Raw genomic sequence first — 21,996 nt, 5'->3', positions numbered from 1 at the left:
ACAACTTCTGGGAATCCCTGTTAGAGGGAATACTGTTCCCAAGTCTTTATTAACACATGAACCCCTTATGTTGCAAACCCACAACTCAGGTTACCCCATATTTTTAGTACGTGTGTGTGTGTGTGTACACAGAGAGAGAGATAGACTTAAATGTTACAGTTACCTTTCAGGCTACTCAGTGGCATTGTGACAAAGTTTCCATTGAAATTGAGGGACAACTTTAACATGGGTAGTTTAAACTAGATCAGGGATTCTCAACGTTGGATCCCCAGATGTTGTTGGACTTCAACTCCCATAATCCCTAACCAAAGCCCACTGGGGCTGGGGATTATGGGAGTTGAATTCCGATAACATCTGGGGACCCAAGGTTGAGAATCTCTGGTTTAGAGGTCCCTTTGCTGCAAGCTGCCTTAGGCTGTTCCCTCCGTTCACCTGCAGTCCACCGATTGCTTATGAGTAACATATATCTGGATGCAAGTTGCTGCTGCTACTGCTATGCTACTACTACAAATATTTATATTTTGCTCTCCAACCAAAGTTCTCAAAAGTGGTTTATGTAGGAAAATACATAAACAACATGGTTCCCTGTCTCCAAAGGGCTCAGAATCTAAAAAAAGAAACATAAGAGACACCAGTAACAGCCACTGGAGGGATGCTGTGCTGGGGTTGGATAGGACCAGTTGCTCTCCCCCTGCTAAATATAAGAGAATCACCACTTTTAAAAGGTGCCTCTTTGCTCATTTAGAAGGGTTAGTGAGTGGAATAGCCAGTCACATAAATGGAAAATTCAGATTTGTGTGCGCGTGCACAAACACACACGCACACACACACTCCACAAGTTTAAGTCTTGCAGTTTGGGAGATAGGCTATTACTGTCACTGGCACACATCCCCACTAAGTTACTCATAAGCAGTCTTATTGGAACTAATGGGACAAATTTTTCTGAAGCCTGTCAGTCAAGCTGAGGGGAGGGGTATGGTGAGCTTCAGCATGTTGCCAGCCAATCAGGTGCAAAGGAGGAGGGTTTCCACCCACTTTCCACCCTGTCTGCAGCAGACGCACAGCTGAGGATCTGTTGGCTTCAAGCAAACCTCACATGGGGAACAAATTGTGCAGCTGCAGCATGGAGCCCTAGGAGGGCTCTGTGTCCACCCCCCCATACCCCATCAAGTACTCCTAAGGGTATTAGTTTCCCCCTGTTGGGAACCTGTCTGACTTCGCTTACCAATGATAACTTATCAAACCATTATAAAGCTAGCCTTACCCACATCACCTTTAGCTCCTTTTATTCCTTTGGAGGAACCTTGACTGATTAACCTCAGGACTCAATAACCACACTTTTAAAGCGTAAACATTTTATTAAAAGAATTCTAGGCATACAAGTTGTTAAGGTACGGTAAGTTCACAAAAACTGAAACATGAGGAAACAGCATTCTGGAAAGCACAGAATGCACTTTGCATTTAAGGCTCCTCTTACGAGTGGTATTGAAAATAAAGTGGAACAGAAGGTTTGGCATTGGCAGGTCAGCAGGCCATAACAGGGGAACATAGGATGCTGCCATATACTGAGTCAGACCACTGGTCTATCTAGCTCAGTATTGTCTGCACAGACTGGCAGTGGCTTCTCCAAGGTTGCAAGGCAAAGATGGGAAACCCACTCGTGGCTGGAACAGAAAGTATATAGGAAAGTATTTAAGGTTATCCACCCCAGTTTTGCAGGTTTTTTAGCTCTTTATGTATTTCATGGCTTTATTTCAGCCACTCCTTTGATGTTAGCCAGTTAAGGACAGTTAGCTCAGGGCCTTGTCCGCCTCATTTTGTTGCTTTACAGTTCCACATTTCTTTTGCCCAGTATAATCTCCATTAGATTGTTTTTGTTATCAACTTTGCTATCTATTGTTTCTGGTTCTAGTCAACATTTTTCCAACCATTGTTTGGTTGGTTATTAGTATATATTTTCAGCTGTTATATTCTAATAAATGATCTTTCCTATATATTTTCTGTTCCAGCCACGGGTGGGTTTCCCATCTTTGCCTTGGTTTATTCCTGTGACTGCCCTTGTTTTTGTTCTCCAAGGTTGCAGGCAGGAATCTCTCTCAGCCCTATCTTGGAGATGCTGCCAGGGAGGGAACTTGGAACCTTCTGCTCTTCCCAGTGCGGCTGCTCCATCCCCGAAGGGAATATCTCGCAGTCTAGTCTCCCATTCATATGCAGCCAGGGTGGACCCTGCTTAGCTAAGGGGACAAGCCATGCTTGCTACCATAAGACCAGCTCTTCTCCCTTTGGGAAGGGAACCAAGAATTTTATAGCCATTTCCCCTTCCGGCTGTCCTGCCAGTTCTCAGGCCTTGATGAGCAGTTCCAATCAGCCTCAGAACCTGACCTTGCTCCCTTGCAGTGTCAGGTCGGTTCAAAATAAGACCGAAATCATCCATGATTTGCTCATGTATGAGGGAGCCGACCTGGCTTGTATAACTGAGACCTGGTTGGGGGAGGCTAGTGGCCCTTGTATGGGCTCAGCTCCTCCCTACTGGGTACTCAGTGATGGAGTAGGTTAGGGGCAGGGGGGAATGGAGTGGCTGTGATCCATCAGAATAACATCTCCCTTACCAGGATCCCTGTGAGACAATTGGACCATATTAAGAGTGTGTGTGTGTGTGTGTGTATCTTGACCTAGGGACTCGGGATAGATTGGGGATTCTATTGGTGTACCGAACACCCTGTTGCTCAATGGAGTCCCTAACTGAGGTGCTTGTGGAGTTGGTGTAAGAGACGCCCAGGCCTTTGGTGTTGGGTGACTTCAATGTTCACTTTGGGGCTGGCTTGTCTGGTGCAGCTCAGGGGTTGGTAGCGGCCATGAAAAATAGGAGCCTATCCCAACTGGTCATGGGGCCAACACACACACTGCTGGTAACACTCTCAAGCTGGTCCTTCAGATCAGGGAGGTGTTCCATTGGTGGAGACTCCTAGAGTGTCTCCATTGTCATGGACAGACCACCACCTGGTTAAGGTTGGCCTCATGGCCACAACCCACCTCTTCAGGGGTACAGAACCTATAAGGATAAGCCTCCTATAGGATTCCAAGAGGCCATGGAGGATTTTAGGGTTGGTTCTGCCAGTGATTCTGTTGATTCCCTGGCGGAGACTTAGAAAAGGGGGTTTACCAGGGCAGTAGATGATCTCCATGGTATACTGAACAGTTACGGGAGCTGAAGAAACAAGGGAGAAGACTAGAGCATAAGTGGAGGAAGACTCGACTTGAATCTGATAAGACACTGCACAAAGCCCATTTGAAGGCTTATTCTGTGGCAGCAAAGAAGCAATTCTATTCTGCATGTATTGCATCCGCAAGTTCGCGTCCAGCGGAGTTCTTCAGCGAAGGAGCACTTCTATTCTGCATGTTTTACATTTGCAAGTTAGCGTCCAGCGGTCCAACTGTTCAGGGTTGTGAGGGGAATGACTCAGGTTCCCTCTTCTCTGAATGTAGATCTGGAGTCTTCAATATCTCACTGTGAGGCTTTTAACTTTTTTGTGTGATTCAAGCCAACTTGGACTCCATGGTGATGGCAGGATCACCTGCGGAGGTTGTCAGTATCTGTGGAGGTTGTCAGTATTCAATTAGAATAGATCAGTTTCAATTTGTGACTCCTGAAGATGCGGACAAACTCCTTGGATCTGTTTGGCCTACCACTTGTCTTTTGCATCGATGCCCAACATGGCTTATAATATCTAGCAGGGATGTGGTTAGAGATGGCATCATAAATGCCTCACTGAGGGAGGGCAGAATGCCTCCATATTTGAAGGAGACAATGTGAGACCTTTGCTTAAGAAGCCTGCCCTAGAGCCCTCAGAGATGGATAATTATAGGCCAGTCTCCAACCTCCCGTGGGTGTGCAAATGTAACAGAGGGGGTGGTGGCTGATCAACTCCAGGAAGTTTGAAATGGATCTAGATAATCCCTACCATCCAAAACTGGCTTGAGAGTGGGCTATGGGATGTAGACAGCCTTGGTCAGCCTGATGGATGACCTCTACCAAGCTACAGACAGAGGGAGCATGACTCTATTGGTTCTTTTGGATACTTCTGAGGCTTTCAATACTATCAACCGTGGCATGCTTCTAAATCACTTGGGGGATTTGGGAATAGGTGGCATTACTTTGTAGTGGTTCCTTTCCTATCTCTCCGGTAGATTCCAGATGGTGTCATTGAGAAAGTTGCTCTCTGAAACGAGAGCTACTGTATGGTGTCCCTCAAGGCTCCATCCTATCTCTGAAGCTTTTTAACATCTACATGAAACCACTGGGTGAGATCATCAGGAGGTCTGGAGCAGAGCATTATCAGTGTGCCGATGACACTCAAATCTATTTCTCCATGACATCATCATCAGGAAATGGCATAGCCCCACTACAAGCAATAATGTACTGGATGAGGGACAATAAATTGAAGCTGAATCCAAGCAAGGTGGAGATACTCATGGTAAGGAGTCATACTTTGAGGGATGTGATAGATCTGGATGGGGTTGCATTCCCCTCAAAAGAACAGGTATGTAGCTTGGGAGTGCTTCTGGACTCAGGCCTCACTCTGGTTTCTCAGGTTGAGGCTATGGCCAGGAGCTCTTTCTATCAACTTCAGTTGATGTGACAGCTCCGTCCATCCCTTGAAGATAATGATCTCAGAACTACGGTGCACTCTCTGATAACCTCTAGGTTTGACTAGCGCAATGCACTCTACGTGTGGCTGCCTTTGTATGTAGTTCGGAAGCTTCTGTTGGTTCAAAATGCAGCGGCTGGACTGGTGTCCAGTGGGTCTCAGAGACATCATATTATGCCTGTTTTAAAGCAATTGTATTGGCAATAGGGATGTGGGTGGAACCAGTGGTTCCGCCGGTTCAACAGCGGAGGATGTCTAGCTTTAAGAGTGGGAGAGAGTGCACTTACCCTTTCCCTCGCTTTCCCCCACCAGTGTCAGTTTTTGTAAAAGCTCATCAAGGCAGCAGCGTACCTCCTGCAGCCCTGTTGCCCCCATTGTCCAGATATGACCAGAAGACCCCGACACGCACACGCCGGCATGGAGGTACGCAGCCGCCCCAATTAGCTTTTATAAAAACAGACGCCGGTGGGGGGGAAATTGGCGGGAGGGATAAGTGCACCTTCCCACACGCTTAAAGCAGCACCTCCCCTGCCTTCAAGCCTCCCTGCTACGGTTCCATGCACATCCTTCATTGGTTCCATGCACATCCTTCATTAGCCAATAGGTTTCTGGGCAAAATACAAAGTGCTGGGAATTACCTTTAAAGCCCTAAATGACTTCCCTGGGAGAGTGTCTCCTGCAGATCCACACCGCACATTGTAGGTCACTTGACCCTCCGGGCCCAGGGACCTTTGCACCCCCTCGTCCAATGGAAACTACGTCCATGTTCCGTCATATACACCAGGTCAGCATGCTCACCCACACTCAAATCGTGGATGAGAGATGTTTTACCATTGACTGACCTGGCATTCAGCAGCAGGCTTCTATTCCTAGAGGGAGTGTTTCCAGAGCTCGCTGGGGCTGAAGGACTGAGAGATGACTCAGAAAAAGGAACAGACTTCAGCTGGCTGGACTACTTCCTCCCATAATGGCTTGCTCAATTCCCACTGCCATATCTCCCTCTGCCCGCTACCTGAGAAATCACCAGCCCAGACTCTCCCCAACAGCTAAAAATAATTTCTCCTTCACTAGAAATGAACAGCAACAGAAAGCATTTTCTCCCTCTCACTAAGGCGCACCCTTTGGGTCTGTTACCAGCAGCTGTTTCTAGCTAAGACAAACGTTTTTGGTTCTCAAGCAGAGAGAGAGAGAGAGAGAGAGAGAGAAAGAGAGAGAGAATGAATGAAGCAGTTCAAGTATGGGGAAGGGAGGAGGAAGGGAAATGAGTGAAGAGAAGGGACAGAGGAGGAGGGAATTGCTCATTCTAACGTATTACTAAATGAGCCAGAAGCAAAGGGAGTGAGGGGCGGAAAGATGGTGATAGGGAGAGCAAGCCGAGGCAGTATGCTGCTAAGCCTTTCTTGCAAGCAGGGAATGGAAGAGATTTCACGGGGAGAAGAGGGAGTACAAAATGGGAAAGGCACGTTAGTTCTGAAAGGCTGGTTTGAAAGCATTCCTTGCAGATAAATAATTACCGGTCAGCGCCGACTGCAATTCTCAGGAGGATCTTGAGGACGCGCCGGGAGGCTGTAGGCTACCTAGGCAGCTTAGGTGAAATATCCAGGACTGGCTATGAAGCCCAGGTTGCCTTTACAAATGAGGGTTCACATATTAACCCTAAAGGACAGAAGCATATGTCTCCCTTGTTAGGGCAGACATCCAACTCCCTGGGGTCCAAGTATGTCTCCCTTTCCTGCTTGTTCTTTCTCCCTCTTGTCTAAGGGGCGGCGGGGGTATTATGTTCCTTTTATAACCTCTCCCCCAGCCCTTTTGTCATATCCCAAATCAAAGAGAGCCACATCAATTCCTCTATGTCTCCATCCTAATGTAAACATCCCCAGTCTTGCATCCTTGATTCTCTTCTACCATATCGGGTAAGGAGCCATTCTGGTGGGTTTCTGGCACTGTTTACTGAATCCAGATGGAAACATTCTTGCTCATGCCCAGCTTGACCAGGCTGTGGTCAATTCTCAAAGCTTAATTGGCACCTTCCAGTCTCAGGAAAATGTTATTAAGAGATAGCACGCAAAGCGATTCAGCAGTTAACTGTGTGAAAATATGTACCCCTAAAATATCTAGATACCAATTAAGTATCTAAAAATAATATCTACATTGAGGGAAATAAGTATTTGATCCCCTGCTGATTTTGTCCGTTTGCCCTCTGACACAGAAATGACCAGGCTATAATTGGAATGGTAGGTTTGTTGTAGCTGTGAGAGACAGAATAACAACAAACAAACCCTCAAAAGCCCAGTGCCCAAAAGTCAGGGATGGATTTGCATTGTAGTGAGGGAAATAAGTATTCGATCCCTTCACAAAAGATGTCTTAGTACTTGCTGGCAAAACCCTTGTTGGCAGTCACAGAGGTCAGACGTTTCTTGTAGTTGGCCACCAGGTTTGCACACAACCCAAGAGGAATGTTGTCCCACTCCTCTTTGCAGATCCTCTCCAAGTCAGAAAGGTTTCGAGGCTGATGTTTGGCAACCCGAACCTTCAGCTCCCTCCACAGATTTTCTATGGGATTAAGGTCTGGAGACTGGCTGGGCCACTCCAGGACCTTCATGTGCTTCTTCTTGAGCCACTCCTTTGTTGCCTTGGCTGTGTGTTTTGGGTCATTGTCATGCTGGAATACCCATCCACGACCCATTCTCAATGCCCTGGCTGAGGGAAGGAGGTGCTCACCCAAGATCTGACGGTACATGGTCCCGTCCATCGTCCCTTCAATGCGGTGAAGGTGTCCTGTCCCCTTAGCAGAAAAACACCCCCAAAGCATAATGTGTCCACCTCCATGTTTGACGGTGGGGATGGTGTTCTTGGGCTCATAGGCAGCATTCCTCCTCCTCCACACACGGCGAGTTGAGTTGATGCCAAAGAGCTCGATTTTGGTCTCATCTGACCACAACACTTTCACCCAGTTCTCCTCTGGATCATTCAGATGTGCATTGGCAAACTGTAGACAGGCCTGTACATGTGCTGCCTTGAGCAGGGGGACCTTGCGGGCACTGCAAGATTTCAGTCCTTCACGGCGTAGTGTGTTACCAATTGTTTTCTTGATGACTATGGTTCCAGCTGCCCTGAGATCCTTGACAACTTCCCCCCGTGTAGTTCTGGGCTGCTTTGTCACCGTTCTCATGATCATTGCAACTCCACGAGGTGAGATCTTGCATGGAGCCCCAGACCAAGGGAGATTGACAGTTATTTTGTGTTTCTTCCATTTGCGAGTTATCGTGCCAACTGTAGTCACCTTCTCACCAAGCTGCTTGGCGATAGTCTTGTAGCCCAGTCCAGCCTTGTGCAGGTCTACAACCTTGTCCCTGACATCCTTCAACAGCTCTTTGGTCTTGGGCATGGTGGTGAGTTTGGAAGCTGAGTGATTGCTTGCTTCTATGGACAGGTGTCTTTTATACAGGTACTGTAACAAGCTGGGATTAGGAGCACTCCCTTACAGAGGGTGTTCCTTGTCTCAGCTCGTTACCTGCATATAGTGAAAAGACACCTGGGAGCCTGAAATCTTGCTGGTTGATAGGGGATCGAATACTTATTTCCCTCACTACAATGCAAATCCATTGCTGACTTTTGGGCACTGGGATTTTGAGGGTTTGTTTGTTGTTATTCCGTCTCTCACAGCTACAATAAACCTACCATTCCAATTATAGCCTGGTCATTTCTGTGTCAGAGGGCAAACGGACAAAATCAGCAGGGGATCAAATACTTATTTCCCTCACTGTAGATACTAATCATGTGCGGTTTCCTAAGACCTTCTAGATATGATTACTCTCAGCAGTTTCAAGCTATTTCTCATGATTGACATTAGCATAGCACAAGGCATAAACAGCTTCAAAGCAGGGAAGGGGCACATTTCCTCCTCTTGTCAAGCCTTGACTACAGAATAAACAATTCCATTCAGCTACTTTGGCTCAGCAGAACCAATGTTCACACTCCAATTTCTTGCAAACCAGCAATCTCAGACACAGGCCTGAGTTTAGCTTTTAGGGCCCGCAAAGCTGGTCCCAATCCCAGTGTGTTCACCACAATGGACCCACAAACCTCCAACAAGCCACTAACGGCAATCCTGACCACACAAAATAGCCTACACCGAGGAACAAGCTACTCTGGGTGGCAGGTCTTAAAGTCCTTCCACTTCCTCCAAAAGTCCTTCCAAAGTCCTCTTGTTGTTACAACAGGCTTCTGCCTGCATACCAAGCAGCTCAGGTTAACTGTCTCTGAATGCTCTGCCTTAACCCATGTTGTCAAACATGCAGGGACAGTCCAAATGATCTTCCTGCCGGTTGGGGCTCAGTCTGCACACCTCAAGGTGGAGAACCACAAGGACAAGAGCCCTTCTGCTCTCGCCCGGGTGCCAAAAGGCGAGCACCCCTGGCAGGAGCAGCTCTTATCAGCTAATAACCTGGAGGGGGGAGGAGCAGATTCAAACAGCCAGGGCCCCAACAGAGCTGCTTCCTGCCCTTCCAATTATCTGTGTGGAAGGAAAGGAAAGGAAAAGAGTTCCTAAGAGGAAAAGCATTTTGGGAAAGAGCTCCAGGAGAGAAGAAAGAGAGAGGAATGAGGCAAAGGAGGAGTGCGCCTACAATTCTCATTGGTCCTTTTGGTTTCCCATTTCCATAAATATTAGCAACCCATTATTCTGCTTTGATCACAACAACCTGGAGATAATAATTTCCATAGTTCTTTCAGTCCGCTTCTTAATAGAGATGTTGACGAACCGGTTCAGCAGTTCATTCCTGGACCGCCTAACTGGCTTGAAAGACTGAGACTCAAGCCGATTTGAAGGGGTGTGTGTGTGGGTGGGTGGGGGGATAGCTTTAAGAATCGGGGAGAGTGCTCTTTCCACCCCACCACATTTCCCCCACCAGCGCTGTCTTTAAAACTGCTGGCATGGGGCAGATGTGTACCGCCTTGCTGCCCCTGCCAGGATAATACCAGAAGTGGCTGGTGCACAGCATTTATATGGTTTCTCCCCAGTATGGTCTCTTTTACATCTAGCACAGTTTCCGCTCTGACTGAAGCTCTTTCCACACTCCAAGCATTGATATGGTTTCTCTCCAGTATGTGTTCTTTGATGGCTAGTAAGACCTCCGCTCTTAATGAAGCGCTTTCCACACTCCAAGCACGTATATGGTTTCTCTCCAGTGTGGGCTCTTTGATGCCTAGTAAGTTTTATGTTCTCACTGAAGCTCATTCCACACTTCAAGCATTTATATGGTTTCTCCCCAGTATGGGTTCTTTGATGGCTAGTAAGTTTTCTGTCCTCACTGAAGCTCATTCCACACTTCAAGCATCTATATGGTTTCTCCCCAGTATGGGTTCTTTGATGGCTAGTAAGATATCCGCTCCGACTGAAGCTCTTTCCACACTCCAAGCATTGATATGGTTTTTCCCCAGTATGGGTTCTTTGATGGTTAGTAAGGGTTCTACTCTGACTGAAGCTCTTTCCACACTCCAAGCATTTATATGGTTTTTCTCCAGTGTGGGCTCTTTGATGGCTACTAAGTTTTCTGTTCTCACTGAAGCTCATTCCACACTTCAAGCATTTATATGGTTTCTCCCCAGTATGGGTTCTTTGATGGCTAGTAAGACCTCCGCTCCGACTGAAGCTCTTTCCACACTCCAAGCATTGATATGGTTTCTCCCCAGTATGGGTTCTTTGATGGCTAGTAAGACCTCCGCTCTGATTGAAGCTCTTTCCACACTCCAAGCATTGATATGGTTTCTCCCCAGTATGGGTTCTTTGATGGCTAGTAAGACCTCCGCTCCGACTGAAGCTCATTCCACACTTCAAGCATTTATATGGTTTCTCCCCAGTATGGGTTCTTTGATGGCTAGTAAGACCTCCGCTCTGACTGAAGCTCTTTCCACACTCCAAGCATTGATATGGTTTTTCCCCAGTATGGGTTCTTTGATGGTTAGTAAGGGTTCTACTCTGACTGAAGCTCTTTCCACACTCCAAGCATTTATATGGTTTTTCTCCAGTGTGGGCTCTTTGATGGCTACTAAGTTTTCTGTCCTCACTGAAGCTCATTCCACACTTCAAGCATTTATATGGTTTCTCCCCAGTATGGGTTCTTTGATGGCTAGTAAGACCTCCGCTCCGACTGAAGCTCTTTCCACACTCCAAGCATTGATATGGTTTCTCCCCAGTATGGGTTCTTTGATGGCTAGTAAGACCTCCGCTCCGACTGAAGCTCATTCCACACTTCAAGCATTTATATGGTTTCTCCCCAGTATGGGTTCTTTGATGGCTAGTAAGACCTCCGCTCTGACTGAAGCTCTTTCCACACTCCAAGCATTGATATGGTTTTTCCCCAGTATGGGTTCTTTGATGGCTAGTAAGATATCCGCTCCGACTGAAGCTCTTTCCACACTCCAAGCATTGATATGGTTTTTCCCCAGTATGGGTTCTTTGATGGTTAGTAAGGGTTCCACTATGACTGAAGCTCTTTCCACACTCCAAGCATTTATATGGTTTTTCTCCAGTGTGGGCTCTTTGATGGCTACTAAGTTTTCTGTCCTCACTGAAGCTCATTCCACACTTCAAGCATTTATATGGTTTCTCCCCAGTATGGGTTCTTTGATGGCTAGTAAGACCTCCGCTCCGACTGAAGCTCTTTCCACACTCCAAGCATTGATATGGTTTCTCCCCAGTATGGGTTCTTTGATGGCTAGTAAGACCTCCGCTCCGACTGAAGCTCATTCCACACTTCAAGCATTTATATGGTTTCTCCCCAGTATGGGTTCTTTGATGGCTAGTAAGACCTCCGCTCTGACTGAAGCTCTTTCCACACTCCAAGCATTGATATGGTTTTTCCCCAGTATGGGTTCTTTGATGGCTAGTAAGATATCCGCTCCGACTGAAGCTCTTTCCACACTCCAAGCATTGATATGGTTTTTCCCCAGTATGGGTTCTTTGATGGTTAGTAAGGGTTCCACTATGACTGAAGCTCTTTCCACACTCCAAGCATTTATATGGTTTTTCTCCAGTGTGGGCTCTTTGATGGCTACTAAGTTTTCTGTTCTCACTGAAGCTCATTCCACACTTCAAGCATTTATATGGTTTCTCCCCAGTATGGGTTCTTTGATGGCTAGTAAGTTTTCTGTCCTCACTGAAGCTCATTCCACACTTCAAGCATTTATATGGTTTCTCCCCAGTATGGGTTCTTTGATGGCTAGTAAGACCGAAGCTCTTTCCACACTCCAAGCATTTATATGGTTTTTCCCCAGTATGGGTTCTTTGATGGCTAGTAAGATATCCGCTCTGACTGAAGCTCTTTCCACACTCCAAGCATTGATATGGTTTTTCCCCAGTATGGGTTCTTTGATGGTTAGTAAGGGTTCCACTCTGACTGAAGCTCTTTCCACACTCCAAGCATTTATATGGTTTTTCTCCAGTGTGGGCTCTTTGATGGCTAGTAAGTTTTCTGTTCTCACTCAAGCTCATTCCACACTTCAAGCATTTATATGGTTTCTCCCCAGTATGGGTTCTTTGATGGCTAGTAAGACCTCCGCTCCGACTGAAGCTCTTTCCACACTCCAAGCATTGATATGGTTTTTCCCCAGTATGGGTTCTTTGATGGTTAGTAAGGGTTCCACTCTGACTAAAGCTCTTTCCACACTCCAAGCATTTATATGGTTTCTCTCCAGTGTGGATTCTTTGATGGCTAGTAAGGGTTCCAATCTGACTGAAGCTCATTCCACACTCCAAGCATTTATATGGTTTCTCTCCTGTGTGCTTTTCTCTCTGTGGTTGAAAGCTTGGTTCAGAAAAGAAGATTTTCCTTTTCAGAGAGCACATTCTCATGACTTCGCCATGATGCGATCCATTTCTGTTCTTCTGTTTTGCTTTAGTTTTCATTCTCTGTTTTTTCCTCTCTTTCCACCTGGCACCACCCAACAATCCTCCGTTGCAAATTCCCTCCTTGTTGCTCTCCCCACTGTCATCTGCTGGAATGAAGAGAGAAAATTGGTCAGAGCCTGAGATGGAAATGGAGCCTTCAATCACTGATCTGCCCCCACTTAATGTGCTCTTTTGATGGAAGAAGAAAGCCAGACTGTTCTGTCTTACCAAGACATGGGTAGATATGGCAGGCAGAGAGTCCTAGCTTTCACCATCCAGATTCTCAAGCCAGCTGCAACACAGGCTCCATAGGTGGGTTGGTAGGGGGTCACAGGATTTCAAGGTCAAATGCTTCCAATGTCTGAAATAAGTATACTGATTCCACTCTATCAAATGCTTTCTCAGCATCTAGAAACACAAAAGCTCCCTCTTGGTTGTCAAGATGAGACTCTTTGAAGAAGAGGGGCCGATGCTGACCTGAACTAATTTTATCCCAATTACTGCCTCTTATCTTGAAACAAACACCCCGTAAGAATCATTATATAAAACCTGCTACCATTACATAATACATAAGTACCATAATACTCGGGTCTAGATTGTACAGGTAATAAACATGGGTTCTTTTCTACATAGTTTTTATTGTACCCAGAAGTCTGATATAAACTTTATGATACAAACATTTGGTCACAGGATTTCAAGTCCAAATGCTTCTGATGTCTGAAATAAGTATACCGATTCAACTCTAGATTGGATCTAGAGCAATTGGGCAGGTGATAAATACGGGTTCTTTTCTACATAGCTTTAATTGTCCCCAAAAGTCTAATAAATTTAAATTTCTTGTTTCTGTTTTTAACTAATGTTTTACTTTTGGTTTCATCTGGTTGTAAACCACCCAGGGACATAAGTTTTGGGTGGTATAGAAATACGTGAAATAAATAAAATAAAATAAATCAATAATAAATAATATAAACATTATGATACAAAGGTTTGGTAGCATAGGCTCTTCATGGAAAATAAAATCAATTCTACACTGAAAAAGGCTCCAATAAAAAGAAAGAAAAGAAAAAGGGCCTGCCCTTACAAAAAAGGGTTTGCATTAAAAGAAATGCATATATAAAAACAGCCCTGTTGGACCAGGCCCAAGGCCTATCTAGTCCACCATCCTGTTTCACACTGTGGCCCACCAGATGACTCTGAGTAGCCCACAGGCAAGTGGTATGTGCATGCCCTCTCTCCTACTGTTGCTCACCTGCAACTGGGAAGGAGAGGCATCGTGCCTCTGAGGCTGGATATGGCCCACAGCCACCAGACTAGCAGCCATTGATAGATTTGTCCTCCATGCATTTGTCTAAGCCCCTTTTAAAGACAGCCAAGCTGGTGGCCATTACCACATCCCATGGCAATGAATTCTATAGATGAGAAAAATTTATCTCTGTCCACCCTCTCAACTACATGTATCACTTTATACACCTTGATCATGGTGCGGCCACATCTGGAGTACTGCCAGAGGCGTAACGATAGGGGGGGCACATGCTCCCGGCGCCATCTTTGCAGGTCACGTGGGGGGCGCCACCATGATCCCCGCCGATCACCCCCCCATTAAAAAAATTTTTTTTTTAATAAAAATTTCTCCAGCCGGCTCAGCAGTAGCAGTCCAGGGAGCGCGTCGGCGCCCCCCCACCATTGTTTTGCTGGCCTTGGACCCGTTTCGCGCCACCACCGCCCCGCCCCGCCCTCCAGCCTGCCTGGCTCTCCTCCAAGGCTCTTACACCACTTCCTTGAGGTCTCCCATCGGCTAGGGCCGCCCCTCCCCTGAACCAGCCCGCCCACTGCCCGGGGGCCCTTTTAGAATCAGCGGGTTTTCACGGCGGTAAAGATACCATCTGAGCCTTATAAATCCAGTCCCCGCCGCGGGGTTGGCACTTCATTACAACAAAAGATTTTAGTACACTTTACAACCTCCCCGGCCCGCGCCGACAGCATAGCAGGTAATTAAAGCAATAATTGCTTCTGATGGCACTTCCTAAACGAGGAAACTTTGGTGTTAACCCTGAGGGGAGAAGAAGCGAGGGGGTTGGCCAAGTCACGAGAGTGGAGCGGGAGGAGCTTTAACTTGTTTTACCCACTATGTGCAAACAATATGTATGCCTTAAAACCCGCTCTTCCGCATGTTTGTTCGAAAGTAAGCCCCTGTCATCCTCTTCGCTGAGCGAAGAGTCCCTTTGCAATGAAAGTTCAGGCTTCAGGGCGCGGCTGGAGGTGGAGGGCCTCCCGCGCTGTTTCTTGGGCGGAGCGCTGCCGCCGCCTTTGGCCAGCGTCTGTGTGTGTGTGTGTGTGTGTGTGGTGTTTGTGTCCTGAGCCACGCACGCTTTGCAAAGTCCTCCGCGGGGCTGGCTGGAGAGAGGGTGGTCTGGTCGGAAAAGGCGTAGGAGGGGCACTTGCTTGGTTGTTTGGCCAAGAGACACCCGCGTCCTTTCTGAGTGCCGCCCCTGCGCCTTCCCTCTCATTCTCAAAAAAACAACAACCACCTTGTACAATATGATGCCTGAAAGGGGCTCTTGCCCTTTAAAAGTAAGCAGCCTGTGCCTGAACCTCATTCCGCTCGTTCGTTCCCCTCCCTCCCCAGCCCTCCGCAACAGTTCATACGCAGAAAGAAACATCACACACAGTACCTCTATCCGGATTTTCAATGCGTGTCTTATTATCGCATTCAGATTTAAGATGGGTGCGATGATCGCACTGCGATCCATAAGTCTGTTAAATCGAAATTTAGGTTGCTAGCATGACTTTAATTTAATCACACTAAACTGGTCTAAAAGCAGATTCAAATGCCCTGTGGATCGGCTGTCTGTTACTCCTCTATTTTTCATTTTCATCTCCATTGGCGATGCTTTATTCTTCAAAAGCCTCTGAGAGTAATCAAGAGAACCCAAGCCACAGGTGGTGCCCTCCGTTCTGACGGAGAAAAAGACTTCAAAGGCTGGCAAAAGAGGGAGGGAGGGGAAAGACCCGCTTTCAGATATTCCAAGAGAATTATCCCAGATCCTATGTTTCAAAATTCTGCCTGCAATTTGTCCGAAAGGCTGGTAGGGTACACAGTCTCACATCAGGTAAAAAAGCCATTAACTAGTGACGTTTAAAACGACATCGCTTTCATGTCTTCATAAAGAGCAGCTCTCTGTAACCCGGGAAGGGGGTAAGGGTGGGGCTGCTGCTCGTTTTGATCTACCCCTCCTCAAATCACAGCAGCACACAGATTTAATCAATTAAATAAAAGGCACAAATTGTGCCGAGAGTGGAGAGGGAGGAGCTTTGGAAAGGCAGACGCTCCACCCCCGCAGTTGCCTTGAGGAATCTTAACATGTAACGAGCATGTAAGAAGTTCCGCTTTGATTTGCAGTGATGTCTGACTCTGAGCAATGTGTACGTGAGAGAATATGTTTATTGGTGTGTGTATATATGCTAACTGAGCAAAGAGGTACCTTTTAAAGTGGTTATTCTTTTATATTTACAAGGGGAGAGCAGTGTCCCTATTCAAACGCCGCACAACATCCTTCCTTGCAGTGGTTGTTGCTGGTGCCTGCCAATGCTTTATGTTCTTTTTTAGATTGTAAGCCCTTTCTAGACAGGGAACTATTTTATTTATTTATATTTATTTTTTCTGTGTAAAGTGCTTTGAGAACTTTGTTGAAAAGCAGTATAAAAATATTCAGAGATGTATTACAACTGGATGCAATTTCTCTTCCCCAATGTATGTCCCTGTAAGTGATTGTGTTTGGATGTGTGAAATATGTGCAAATGACATAATTTAAAAACAGCAACAATGAATCTTTGCGTAGGACTATTCACAAGGGAGTTTATAAGCAGATTATTTCATTTAGATAGACAATTTGGCTCAGCAAGAAGAAGCCCCAATTTATTTGATGCTTGTTGATTACATTATCTATTATATTTGTTCTCTTCCAAGTTCAGAGCAACCTGCATAATCTTCCTGCTTTGTTCTCACAACAACCCTGTAATGTAGGTTAGGCTGAGAGATCATGACAAGCCCAAGATCACCCAGCAACTTGGCTACCTCATGATTCTTCCTGCCTTACTGCTCTATTTCAACATCAAAGTGGCAAAAGAAGTTTCATGAAAGTTTAATTAACACAGCATACAAACTTGGATATGGTGTTGGTTCATAGCATTCCCACTGCTTTGTATCTAACCGTGGACTCCTTTAACTGCTCCCAAACTGAAGATGAATCCTGTGTTTACAAAGCACTAGGTTTATCCCTGCCAAAAACGCTGTTCCATATTTTGTGGTTTATAACGCCATCCACAATTCTCTTCTTAATTTTTTAAGGTGATTAACGTGCTATATATTGAAGCAAGCAGCATCTCCACAGAAACTCATGTGGCAGGCTCACAGAGTTGTGCAAAAAGCAAGAATAAAACACACTTCCATGGCTGGAAATGAAATGTGATCACTTTCTGTACCAGGCAGAATGTGAGCATAGGCAGGCACTGGTGGAAGAGTAGATTACGTGTCAGTCAGATGTATGCTGTGGGCCGCGGGGGGGGGGGCGCAATTTCAGTGCTTGCCCTGGGCGCCGTTTTCCCTAGTTACGCCTCTGAGTATTGTATAGAGTTTTGGTCACTGTATCTTAAGGATATTGTAGAACAGGAAAAGGTGCAGAAGAGGGCAACCAAGATTATCAGGGGCCTGGAGCACCTTCCATCTGAGGCTAGGCTACAGCATCTGGGCCTTTTTAGTTTGGAAAAGAAGCCACTAAGGGGTGACATGATCGCTGTGTATAAAATGATGCACATAGTGGAGAGGGTGGACAGAGAGAAATCTTTCTCATCTATGGAATCCCTTGCCATGGGATGTGGTGATGGCCACTAGCTTGGATAAACTATGTATTCATAAGGTTTATGGACTAGTCTTTTTATGCAGGGGTGCACAGAAGTAGAATAGCAGCCCAGTCCTGAAGAGGTTTGGAGGCCCTTCTGCGTCACCCCCCCCCCCGAGCCTCACCTTACTTACTTTTTAAAGTCCTGCTGCTGCCCTGCCACTGCTCCTGCCTCCAGATTGGGGGGCTCCAATGATCAGGGGCTCCCAAGAGCCCCACCGCAGCCCCTCGCTGATAGTTGCCATCTTCACCGCCAGGGTGGGGGGTGAGCTATGAGTGGAGTAGGACTCCCCCATGCTGCAGCAGCAGCAGTCTGTCCAGCGGGCACGCCTGCACAGTGTGTATATGGAACGTTGCATGCCGTGACTTCACCAGCATGCGACGTTCCATATTCACACTGCACAGGTGCGCCCGCCGGACAGGCTGCCAGTGCAGGAGGCCTCCCTCCCAATTCAGAGGACTTCTAGGAGGCAGGAGGCTACGGACCAGGTTCCCAAAGTTTGTGCCTAAATCTGCCTGTTTTTTTATGCAAAGATATACACTGTTTATGTATATATACACACTTCCCTTGGGAATAATACTTTTGAGCCTGCAGCATTTCATTTGAGTGAGGTTTTTAAGTACTCCAGAAAATGATTTTTTATATCATAGGCCTCACGAGGCCCAGGTGGCCCAAACACCTGAGATACCTTTAGAGTCTATAAAACTCTTTGCATGAATAGAAGAGACACCACCGAGAGAGGAGATTCACAGCTGGTTTAAAGTAGGCCCAAATGCTGAATGTTTACTAAGAATGTTTATATCCTTTTATAGGTTTTGAAATCCTGTATGTTTTAGAAAATGGATAAATCCATTATTTGGATATATGGATGAATGGATGGATGAATTTCTGTTCCATATAAAATGTTTACATACTAACCTACTGTTGATGTAACAACAGACATTAGAGGTGGATAGAGCTCTCAGTTGAGGGGAGGACCACCCTAAAGGAGGTTGGTAAACACAGTTTGGTGTATATATTTGTATTATGTAGAATCATCACATGGGAACACAAGGAGTATGATTCTTCAGTACTAATGCCACTGGCGAAGACTACCATGGTTGAAACATTTTTGGGGTAGAACATTTATTTGGAAAAGTCCCTCCTTGGGCTGTGCCCTGCCATGAGTGGAAAAGCAGCCCGTGGAACAATTCACTCCACACAGTGGATATGGAAGCTTGTTAACTCCTGGGTAACTCGGGACTCCCATTGGAATACCCTTTTTGTAACATATACTTCATATTTTATAGATCGTGTGTGTGTGTGTGTGTGTGTGTAGTAATGATATTTTCACCTTGGAGAGTATATTTTGTTTGTTGTCTAGGTATATACTATCTGGTTTTATACAGGTTTTATTTAGATGATATGTTATCTACCCTTTATGAAGCAAGTATACAGACTGGTGATTCCAGATAGTTGCCAACACTGCCATTCTGTGGGCTCCCAGAAGCCTCTCTGCTTATGTCTGAGACTACAGGCTTGTAGTTCTCACTCCTAACATGCTCAGGAGCCTTACAGGATCATGGGCTCTCGATTTGTTGACATATGGCAGGCCTGCTCAACTTAGCTCCCCCAGCTGTTTTTGGACTACAACTCCCATAATCCGCAGCCACCGCAGCCAATAACCCGGGATTATGGGAGTTGTATGCCAACATCTGCAGGAGGGTTTAAGTTGTGCAGGCCTGGCATATGGGGACAGGGCACTTAGCAGGCAGTGGGACAGTTGCCCCCAGGTTCACCAGCCATCAGGCAAATTGACAGGGGATTAGCCTCGCACCTTTCCCTGTGTTGGGAATCTGTAAGCAGACCGGAGCTAACTTGCAAGTTAACAAGCCTCAAACAAGCCGGAACTAATCACCTCAGCAGGAAAAAGCAGATAAGGCATGCCTTCCCCAACAAAAAAGAGCTAAGTTGGCAATAGGCGCTCAAGAGGTGTGCTCATTAAAATACTAATTGGATGACTGGGTCCTTCTGACCTGACAGATAAGTCCTTGCCCGTCCATTCGGTCCACCTACATACAGGTGGTGCTTGACCATTCACGTCACTGTATTATATTCAAGCACAGCAAACAAAGAAATTGGATCCTTTTGAGATCCACCGCAATTTCCCTCTTTGGGAAAGAGGTGCAACTGGAATTTTGCCTCAGGACACATTTTGGGCTATCAGTGGCCCTGGTTTCATGAACCAGTGTGCTTCCCTTGGTCTCTGGAATCACCCATCGTCTGGGCAACAGACTTGGCACCCGCCGTAACACCAGGCCGTGTCTTGCTCTTCGCACCATCTCTGGGCTCCCCCTATCCCTGCCTCTTCTCTCTTAAGTCCAAATGCCTGTTTCTTTGAGCCTTCTTCCTCTAGCCAGTCTGGACTTCATCTCATTCGAATCCAAACTAAAAAAATGTGTCTCTGCAAGTGATCTAGTTTATCTCTGTAGCATATCTAAGTAATATTGCCTTAACCAAACATTTCTTTCCTCCCTCCAATAAAACATTATTATTGTTGAAACTTAACCTACCCTCTGTCAGTTCATTTCCCCAGTAACAGAACTTTGCACAAATGTATTCTGATGTGGAACTTCTCCACCCCATCTCGCTAATGCCCCACACAAGCCTGAACACATTTAGGGGTGCTTCAACAGTCACCCAGGAACAGTTTCGTCAACAGTTTTAATGCTAAATGTAAGTGTATTAATCATCAAAGATAAAGGTATAATCATGTGTTTGTTTAGGGGAACTCTTTGAGTATCAGCATACTTTCTCCAAGACCCCACAAGGTTTTGTATAGTCATGGTCATTCACCCTAACACATATACTGTATGAGTGTACAGACATCTGCACAACATCATGTCTGAACCAGGCTTTTTACTCTCCCCTTTCAAGAAAAAAAAAAGGAGCCTTACCCAGAGAGGCCACATTGCCCCTATTCTCCTCCATGACTTCCCTGTGCAGGGTTCTCTGGTCCAGATCCAGCAGAGCCCACACCTCTTCCGTGAAAAGCACAGCCACCTCCTCAAAGGTCACCTGGCCCTGAAAGAGAGGAAGGAAACATGTTCACCCTCACAGAATGCATAATGGCTCTTTCCTTGAAGCACAATCCTCAACAGCTGTTCAGATGAGCTGGTGTGAGAAGGGCACAGAATGTTCCCTGCAGGGTCATCAATTATATTTACGTGTGGTTTAAAGTATTTAAATTATGTGTGGTTTAAAGTATTTAAATTAGTCCCTGCCTCACAGGGACCTCAACTAAAAGCACACAGTGGAGATACCAGCAGCCATCACATGAAAAAGATGCTCTCCTGAAATGAAAAGGCACATTCAACCCTGCTCAATAATTGGAAGCCAACCATTTCATAGGCGGCTCCTTGTGTAGTTTGCCAGATTCAAGCCTTCACAAGATTCAAGGCTTCCTAGTCAACAGCTCTGACAGACGCCAAAGGAAAGAGGGCCGATAGTAGTTCCTGAGGGAGGTCCAAGGGGTTGTCTGTCTGCCCCACATTCTCCTTTCCTAACAATCCCTCCCCTACCTGCTTCTGTGGTCCTGAAGCATCTTCCATCCCACCAGGAAGAAGTGATGGCTGAGAAGGCCCTGGCAGCGTCATTCCAGAACCTGCAAAGGGCACAAGAGTGACAGGAGGACATAGGAGAATAAAAGAGAGACAGATAGGATCACGTGTCAAGTTAAACAATTCTCTTCATGTGGGCGTGTCAGACCCTTGGTCCATATAGCTCAGTATTGTCTACGCAGACTGGGAGCAGCTTCTCCAAGGTTTCAGGCCGGAATATCTCTCTCAGCCCTATCTTGGAGATACTGCCAGGGAGGGAACTTGGAACATAGCTGCTCTTCCAAGAGCAGCTCCATCCCCTCAGGGGAATAACTTCACACTTCTACTCTCCCTTTCATATGCAACCAGGGCGGACATTACTTAGCTAAGAGGACAAGAATACCACAAGACCAGCTCTTCTCTCAAAATCTTGACAACTGTCATAACAAAATATATTGTATACTTAAACTATGGGAGAGGCTGTAGAAAAGGGTCTACCCCACACAAGGAGAACATAAAAGCAGGGCAAGGATTTCAGATGCTCTCCTTCTGTCAGGTGTATCAGACAGAAAAGAAGGCAAAATGTATTAAAAAATGAATGAGGGGGAATGTCCACTTGGGATGATTTTTCCCAAGTAAAGGTGGATTGGAGAGCCAGTCTTGCAGTAGTGAGCATGAATTGTCCCCTTCGCTCAGCAGAGCTCACTTTTCCTTGCATTTGGATGGATGAAGACATGGGAGTCCTCTCTTCTGTGAGATATTCCCCTGGCTTCGGGAATGGGGTCATCGCTCAGTGGAGGAGCATCTGCTTTCATGTCAAAGGTCCCAGGTTCAATCCTGGACAGAATCACCAGGTAGGGCAGGGCGAAACTCCTAACTAAAATCTTGGCAAGCCACAGCCAGTCAGCGTAGAGAGTGCTAAGCGAGATGGACCAATGTTCTGACTCAGTATAAGGCCGCTTCCTATTTTCGATCACTT

The 21,996-nt window shown here is 46.2% G+C and overlaps 1 protein-coding gene across 3 annotated transcripts in view; it reads right to left on the bottom strand.

The window, feature by feature from the left end:
* Positions 1 to 8,829: 8,829 nt before the first annotated feature.
* The window catches only part of LOC128341997 (zinc finger protein 420-like), a 34,952-nt gene continuing 21,785 nt past the window's right edge, over positions 8,830 to 21,996 (bottom strand). Inside the window, exons 3-5 of one of the 3 annotated variants that reach the window (XM_053288765.1) lie at positions 21,000 to 21,082; positions 20,376 to 20,502; positions 8,830 to 12,647 (exon numbers count right to left, since the gene is read on the bottom strand). In XM_053288765.1, the coding sequence (XP_053144740.1) occupies positions 9,571 to 12,647; positions 20,376 to 20,502; positions 21,000 to 21,074 (3,279 nt within the window). In that variant the 5' untranslated portion in view covers positions 21,075 to 21,082 and the 3' untranslated portion in view covers positions 8,830 to 9,570. The remainder of the gene's footprint in view (positions 12,648 to 20,375; positions 20,503 to 20,999; positions 21,083 to 21,996) is intronic. The other 2 variants (XM_053288766.1, XM_053288767.1) reach the window with 2 other exon arrangements.

The sequence above is a fragment of the Hemicordylus capensis genome, chromosome 2 (genome assembly GCF_027244095.1).
Source record: "Hemicordylus capensis ecotype Gifberg chromosome 2, rHemCap1.1.pri, whole genome shotgun sequence".
Classification (NCBI taxonomy): Eukaryota; Metazoa; Chordata; class Lepidosauria; order Squamata; family Cordylidae; genus Hemicordylus; species Hemicordylus capensis.
Note: the sequence above shows the minus strand (reverse complement) of the source record. Positions and strands in the feature narration are given on the sequence as shown.